The sequence below is a fragment of the Elephantulus edwardii genome, unplaced genomic scaffold (assembly GCF_000299155.1).
Source record: "Elephantulus edwardii isolate Elephantulus edwardi_28Jun2011 unplaced genomic scaffold, EleEdw1.0 scaffold00004, whole genome shotgun sequence".
In the NCBI taxonomy this organism is placed as follows: Eukaryota; Metazoa; Chordata; class Mammalia; order Macroscelidea; family Macroscelididae; genus Elephantulus; species Elephantulus edwardii.
The window spans coordinates 17,339,540-17,347,802 of NW_006399754.1; the positions used below are offsets into that span (position 1 = coordinate 17,339,540).

The 8,263-nt window shown below is 48.8% G+C and overlaps 1 protein-coding gene across 1 annotated transcript in view; it reads left to right on the top strand.

Moving 5' to 3' along the window:
- The first annotated feature begins 7,840 nt into the window (after positions 1-7,840).
- Positions 7,841-8,263, top strand: part of SOX21 (SRY (sex determining region Y)-box 21) — an 839-nt gene continuing 416 nt past the window's right edge. Inside the window, exon 1 of the mRNA XM_006879627.1 lies at positions 7,841-8,260. Within this exon, the coding sequence (XP_006879689.1) occupies positions 7,841-8,260 (420 nt within the window). The remainder of the gene's footprint in view (positions 8,261-8,263) is intronic.

Consider the following 8,263-nt stretch of genomic DNA (forward strand, 5'->3'; position numbering starts at 1 on the left):
ACCACAACTCAAAGTCATCAATTCTTCCTCTGTCATCTTCATCCACTTTCCAACTTTCAGATACATAGCTTGCTGTTGTTTTGTGCTGTCGAGTCAGAACCAACTCATCCTCCAGCAAATTTTTCAGAGGTAATAACCAACACAAGAGGAAACTCCCCAGAGCATCTGGTGGATTCGAACTGGGTGCCTTTGAGGCAGCAGCGCTACTTCGTACCAGTAGGCCACCAGGACGGCATGTAATTGAAAAGACCGTAGCTTGGATTGTTGTTGCTGCTGGGCAAACTACTTGAGAAGCTGGACTGTACGAAGACGAATGTCACATCAGGATTGGAGGAAGACTCACCAGTAACCTTTGCTATATAGATGACACAACCTTGCTTGCTGAAATTTCGTGAGGAAAACTGGAAGCTTGGTTTATATTAGACACACTTTAGTTTTTAAACAGACATTCTTCATCTTTAGCACTTTAGAGAGGTCACTGACAGCAGATTCAACACATTTTTTTTTTAGGTAAAGGCAAAGACCAATTTATTATGAAAGGTAGATCCCAAAGGAAGGGATGAGCTTTCCTCCTAAGAAAGAGAATGATGGAAGAGGCAACCCACCACTGAGATGAGGTCATGTATCATCTTTTAATTTCTTGACTGCTGTTACCCTGGATGTTGACTGTTGATCCAAGTAAAATAGTAAAATGAAGTCATTGCACCTCCAGTCTTTTCCCCATCTATCATAATATTGCCCAGTGTCCAGTGGTGAGAATTTTTGTCTTCTTGATGTTGAGATACAGTGGTGAGGAGAAAATAGAAGGGGGAGAATTGGGAGTTATTATTTAAGGAGGGATGTTTCTGATATAGGTCATGGGGACAAAATGGAACCGGCACTATTGATCATTCTAAGAGAGATCAGAAGATTTTTTTTGTCTTTTTTTTAATTTTAATTTTATTTTATTATTTTGTGTGTGTGTGTGTGTGTGTGTTTGTGTACCGTCAAATCAGATCTGACTGGTACAGGAGGAGGACATTGTCCCTCCTTCTCCAGCAGAGCATCTAGTGGGTTCGAACAGCGTGCCTCTGGGATTGCAGTGCAGCTTTTTGCCACAGAATAGAAGATTTGAGATGGAGTGGGTGATAAACATGAAACACAACTTTCAAACTCAGAAATGGCCTGCAGAGAGAGTAGAACAGCCAATAACTAGGGTTACAGGAAAATAAAGACTTAGATGTCATTGTTAGATTACACTTAGTTCCCTATGATGAAAAATCAGAGATTGATCTACCCAGGTGGGCGACTGCTCTGCATTTGCGATGGGGGACCCCCAGGATGGGGAACTGAAGATCACAAGAGGAAAGGGTGGACAGACAACAGAGCAGCCACCAGGGCTTTGAGAAGCCTGCTGGCAGTGTCTTAGCTGTGGTTTGGAAGTCCTGATCTATGAGACCATCATGGGCACTCCCTGGGTAAAGGGAGTAGAGTACTAGTGAGTCACAGATAGCTGGAGGAAGTAGGTGAAACTGAAGAGGTGAGCCAGGTAAGGGCTGAGCAAGGAAGGGGACCTAGCACGGTGGTGGTTAAGGACACCCCCTTAGTTTAAATCCCACTTCTTCCACATGCAATTAATTGTGTGTGACCTTGCACAAAGTACTCCTCAGTTGTTGCTCAGGAGAGAAAAGTCTACAAATTGGAGCTGGTAACTCTTACCTCAGAGGGTTTTCCTGAAAATGAGCTAAGACTGTATGCAAAAGGTGTGGCATCTCAAGAACTCAATAAATAAATTATAATCAAACTGCTAAGCAAATGAGCAGGAGAGTCAATCAGCACTTAGCGAGAGAATGTGCAGAGTGGGAGGCACATAAAGTGAGGGGCGGACCGCTTGGGAACTGGATGGGAAGACTGTCCGGTGGAGTGACTTTCGTGAAGTTAGATGCATGCTTTATCTACTACATTGCTGAGATATTTATGGAGATTCCCCTAGAAATCAACCAGAAAATGGGTAATGGGATTTACAAGTAGCCTATTCATAGCAAGACCCAAGTCCCTTCATCTGAAAACTGCATTCTGCTTAACACATTCCCACGTGGCACATTCACCATCTCTCCAACCTCCCTCATTCACTTCTCTGCTCTTGCTCAGGACTGACTTCCTCTCCTTCAAAGCATTCCTCCTGGGTTCTAGAAGAGCATTTTCTTCTCAGGAAAGCATTTCAGTGGGTTTCTAGGATTCTTGGGATCTGAGACCTGGACTGGCAAAGTTGTCTCTCACCATTTGCCTTGTTTATATTGCCTATATTTCCTTTGGGGGGGGGGGGGAAGGAATGGGAGTGGCTTGTTCTTGTTTTATTTTTCTTGCTCTGCCCTCTAAGTAAAGTTCCATTTGGACATGCCAAATTGCCTAAGCATTGTTGTTGTTGTTGTATACCATCAAGTCAGAATAGACCCACAGCTGACTCTCCTGCTGGTTCTCAGAGGCAGTTTTTATTGCACGGGACATTACTCCCATCTCCCTTGGCACAGCTGGTGGATTCGAACTGTGTTCCTTTGCATTGGCCGCAGAGTTCCTTACTGTTAAGCCACTAGAGAAAGCCCCCTGACCCTTGTTGCTGTGTTCCCCTTAGTGAGCTCATACTCCCAGCAGCAATCTGTGCAACAGAACAAAAGCCCGGGCCATTCTCACAATCTCTGCTGTGTTTAAACCCACTGTTGCGGCCACCTGAGTGTGTAAAGCAAGGACAAGTAGAGGGAGATTGCCTCCATGATTGATCTTTACAGTTCCCATCTCCAACCACAGCAGGACCATAAGAATAAAGGGACAGAATTTGTAAAAAAAGTATTTGGCATTTAGGAGTAAGGGCAAAGGACCACTCCAGTTAAATCCATTGCTGTTGGGTTGGTTCTGACCCCCAGTGCCCTTCCAATCAGGTGTTGAAGGCTGTAAATCTTGGAGATTGCCTATCTTCTGCCACAGAACAGCTCCGGGGACTTCCAGTCTCTGGAAAACACGGATTTTTTATTAGCATGACAACAACCTTAAATATTTTGCCACCAGAGCTCCTTATTGTTAGAGACTAAACTCAAAGATTCTTCTCAGTTTAGGGGTTGGGTTTTTTGGTTGGTTTTATGGCCCACGCCTTTGCTACAAAAACCGCTCTGGTGCTGTGGTGAAAAAGGAGGTGTGCTGTTGACCCAACAGTGTCATCTCTCTGGCAATTTGAATCCCCCTGGGAGCAATATGGCCCATCTCCTCCCATGAGGTATACAGCCTAGGTAAATCTTTGGAGGGTTCGCTATGAGTGGGGTCCCTCTCCACAGTGGTGAGTTTGCCTTTGAGTGCATGAAAACTGATGGGGGTGGGGCTGGGAGGAGAGCTGGGAGCTGGAGGGCAGTTCAGCCTAAGGGTTAGACTTTGCCCCCCCCCCTTTCCTTCTCAACAAGAGGCTGTATCCCCTTTCTGGGCAGGGAGGGAAGCTTATGAATTTTGGCCTGCATTTGCTTGGGAACAGAATCCCAAATGTTTGTGTCCACCAGACATTTGTCCTCTACAGTCCATGTGGCCATGTTTGCCTCTCTATTCGATCCTCTAAAACAGCCCAAAGGTTTGTGATGTTTCATTTTTCTGTGGCTTATTACTTTCATGGTTAAAAAAAAATGCTAATGAACCATCTGAGTGAAAAAGTAACAAGGAAGAGAAGACTGAAAGGATGGGACAGGATTTACTTCGCTCCCTAGGATCCCAGATCTCGTATCTTCCTCTGGGTCCCAAATCCTGCCCCCTCCCTTCTCTGGGAAGAGAATCACTCTGGTACAGCCAAGGTAGTTTGGCTGGGTTTTTTTGTGTGGGTTTTTTTTTTTTTTTAATTCCCCAGCAACCTCATTGCTGCCTCCTAGTGAAACTTTTAAAACTGAGAAGATACCCTTGGCTGGGAAGAATCTAAGAGGGGTGAAAAGGGGAAACTGCATATAAGCAGATCTATGAAATTTTTCTGAAGTGGTGTCTCTGTTTCCACTTAGATATACTTGTAATATCAGATATTACTGTGCCCCCTCCAAAAAAAAAACACCACCAAATTCCATACAGATTAAGATGAACAAATTATTCTGTTGTCTATTTAGCTCATAGTCAAGAGTCAGGAGCTAACCGTCAAGCCCATCAGACTTATGAATCTGTTTCTTTTTCCCACACTTAATTCACTCACAGAGACTATTCCGTTTCCTTCTGACGTCCTGCTACTTTTCATTTCTTGGTCAGATAACTAACAAAAACGTCACTCAATTCAAACATAAGATCTGAAGAAATGAAAAGTAGATTTATGTTTTCGCATAAAGAGGATGGTTTAAATTTTTACTTTGCTAAAAGCTCACTTCATATTCAGGCAAAGAAGTGTGGCGTGTGTTTAATAACAGCAATGTCACACTGCCTTCCTGTAATGCCTGACTTCTCATAAGGGCTCTTTCCTTAGATTGTGAAGGCTTCAGGCCTAGAACATTGCTCCCTAAATAACAGAAACTGAATCCTGAATCTCTGCAGTCTTAAAGTGTGGGATTTTACTCAGAAAATGGACAAATGAACATACAAAACAGCAATTTTCTTCTCGTGTCATGTTTTCCGTAGTGTAATATTCATGGGCTTAAGAACTTAAAATTGGCTTCATTGAATATCATTGTACAAGCAAAATGCTACAGTTTGTACTGGAAAAATATATTCAAGACTGGTTTTGGATAGATAGATAGACAAGCTAGACATTTCAATGGCACAGACTCAGATTTCTTTCCACTGCTAATGATTTACTGTAGATTATTTGATAATTTAATATAGTAGAAATTTAATTTCAAAATATAAAATATCTTCCCCCAATTCTTGTCACTCTTTAAGTGAAAAGATTATTTTCACAGTTTAGACTCAACTTTACTCACAATGTTTAAGGAATGACAGGTTTTCTGCAGCTCTATCTGTATACATATGCTTTTACACAACAGTGCCTAATGTTTTTGTCTGAAACTTATGATACAAGTCAGTATCACTAAAGCTTAAGGGTGATAATATTGTAATTTATCACCCCCAAACAGTTCAGCTAATATTCCTGTCTATGTAATTACACCTGCTAGTGTCTTAACAGTGCTCCTCCCAGAATGTGTGAATGACAGCATCTTTGCAGAGCCTGTAAAAGAATAACGCACCAGAGGAAGCAGTCCAGTCAACAACGGCGCTTCCATGACAAAAAATAAACATCTGTAAATATGGCATCATAAGAGGGAAAACATAATCTCCCATGTATGTCACTGTTGGGTCTCACTGTTGCAATGTTTCTACAATCAATAAAATTAAGGCAGTAATTACTATTCTTTTTATAAGAAAAAGAATCCCACTTTATTTCTAGGCAAGTCCGATGGCCTAAAATAGATTATGAATTTGTAATTCTAACCAAGGGTCTGAGTGTGTGTTGAATACAAATTTCAGAAAGGTTTAAAAAGTTAACCGTTACAAGAGTTCCGCGTTGCACACAACACATGACTCTCAGAAGGCAAGCAAATTCTCCCCGAAGGATGGGCCAGCTTATGACTCACACCTCCGAAAAGATCGTGCTCTAACGTTCTGCAGCCTACCCAAAAGTGAGAAAAATATGCAAACAAAGGCATGCGGCGGCGTGACTTCACATCCTGTCTGATAGAGAAAAAAACTGTTCTAATTACCAAAGGAGAAAATTGTGCTTGACAGTTTTAAAATATTTCAGGAGGGTAAAATAGCATTCTTTCCCCTTTTTCAAAAATGTGTTAACGCTTTTGCTTTTTTCTGCATCTTCACCTTATCTGTGCATTTAAATGAGATACTACAAGATGACTGTACCTTAAACACAGAGCAACTTTGACGACCAGAATAGTTTCTGGTTTGTTTCTATGGAAGAGTCATTTTTAAGGAGTTTATTAGTAAGCCTAGGATGCCTGCTTTCAGCCCCGGCTAGCTTGTCTTAGCAAAGGTTGTCAGGAGCGCGCTCAGGCCCTCCTCACACCCCACTACCTCTGGCAGGTTGCATCACCAAAGCAAGAAAATTCGGGCAGCATCTGTTGCAAGTAACATCCGGATCTTCAGCTAGAACTGGCACTTTTCTCGGTGAGCAAAGTCTCAAAGATTTTCAAGGGTGCGCCCTGCCTCCCCCAGTTTTAACCCTTTTCCGGGTAACTCCAGGCAATACGCTGGGCTCTCCACTTTGTGCGCGCTTTCTCTCTTGCTCCAGGGCCTCGGTTCCTGGAGCTGCGACCACCGCCGCGTGAGGCCGTCCAGGGTAATAGGGGGATGACACCAAGGGTTGCCAACGCCAAAGAGTGCGCAGACTCGGCGGCGCGCTCCGGGCTCTCCACTCGCCTAAACCTGCTCTCAAAAGAAAAGCAGTGGGAGGAGGGGGTGGGCAGCGGAGAACCTGTTTAATATTCCAGGTCCCGGGGGTGTGGGAGCGGGAGGAGGCTCGGCTGGTCCCTCCCTCCTGCTCCAGTGCTGGGCTCCACCTCCTCCTCATGTCCCCAGATATACACACCCCCGGCAGCGGCCGGACATGCACTCTCTGCGCCGGCTCCGGGCGCTGGCGCACGCAGGTAGCCTCGCTCACCTGAGCCTTCGCGGACAGCTCCCGACCCTCCAGGAGGACCTAAGTGGTGCCGAGGCCCGTCCTACCGCGGAACTGCGGGACTCAGAGCAGCTGCCAAACGCACAGAGAACTGAGGTGATGGCGCGTTTTCTTTAAGCCCCCTCCTCCAGTACCTTGGGTCCTTCTCTGGCTAGGCCCTGACCTGCGGACGGAGGAGAGAGGCGCCGGGGCTCCCACGCGGCGGTCGCTCCGAGGAGAGCGCTCCGGAGCGGCGGCGGCTGCGGCTGCGCAGCGAACTTGGGCGAAGTTAGTTCCAAGTGTCGGGTTGCGGCGAGACAAGCGAGCCAGGGCAAAGAGGCCGCCCCTCGCGCTTTGAGCGGCCCCGCGTGCCCAGTCCCGAGGGGCTCAGGGAGAGCCGAGTCAGCATGGCCCGGGAAAGGCGAGCCGCGGCGCCCCGGTGACTCGGGACAACTTTCTCTGAGGCCTCGGACTCAGCCGGCTCGAGCTTTCTCCAGCCTCCTTCCTCGCCCCTCCCTCCTGCTGGAGAAAGAGACAAGGAGACCCCCGAAGCGAATTGCTGGCCTTCTTCAATAATCTTGCTGATTCCCTGCAGCGCGCCTCGCCGGGAACCCAGGAGACCTGCTGAGCCGGTGTGTCCGTGGCGCGTCCTGCTTCGCGGCGCCCCGGACCCTCCTCCTTGCCGCCGCCTCCTTTTTCTCCCGGCCACCTCTCCTCCCCACCCCCAGCCGCTGCTGTCAAATGAGAGAGTCACCCCGGAGAACCCCAGCGCCACAGCAGCCGAGAGCCCCCTTTGGAACTGGGCCGGGCGCGGCGGCGGTTGGCTTCTCGGCTCAACTTTGTGGAGCCTGACGTCGCAACTTTGGGAACTGCATTGCATCTAAGGGGGACAAGTGGAGGAGGGGAAGCGCTCGGGGGAGCAGCGGCCACCTGCAGGGACTTGGCCAGCCTGCACCGCCGGGGAGAAAGGACAGAGAAACCAAGCGAAAAGCGCCACCTCGAGAAGTTGGGGTTCCGGGGAGAGGATTATCGGTGGCGCGCCGCCGGAGGAACAGCGCGGCTGGGTGCACTGCCGGTCCTGGGCACGTACCCCACTTCTCACCTCCCGCGCGGGAGCCACGCCGGAGCGCCAGGGGAGACTCGGCGAGCGCGGACGGGTCCCCGCGGGCAGCCAACATTGATTTCCTCCGGGCCGAGGGCGAGGGCCCGGGCGGCGGCGGCGGCCTGCAGCCGAGGCCCTGCGAGAGCATGTCCAAGCCGGTGGACCACGTTAAGCGGCCCATGAACGCCTTCATGGTGTGGTCGCGAGCTCAGCGGCGCAAGATGGCCCAAGAGAACCCCAAGATGCACAACTCGGAGATCAGCAAGCGCCTGGGCGCCGAGTGGAAGCTGCTCACCGAGTCGGAGAAGCGGCCGTTCATCGACGAGGCGAAGCGCCTGCGCGCCATGCACATGAAGGAGCACCCCGACTACAAGTACCGCCCGCGACGCAAGCCCAAGACTCTGCTTAAGAAGGACAAGTTCGCCTTCCCGGTGCCCTACGGCCTGGGCGGTGTGGCGGACGCCGAGCACCCGGCGCTGAAGGCGGGCGCGGGGCTGCACGCGGGCGCCGGCGCCGGCCTGGTGCCCGAGTCCCTGCTCGCCAACCCGGAGAAGGCGGCCGCAGCCGCC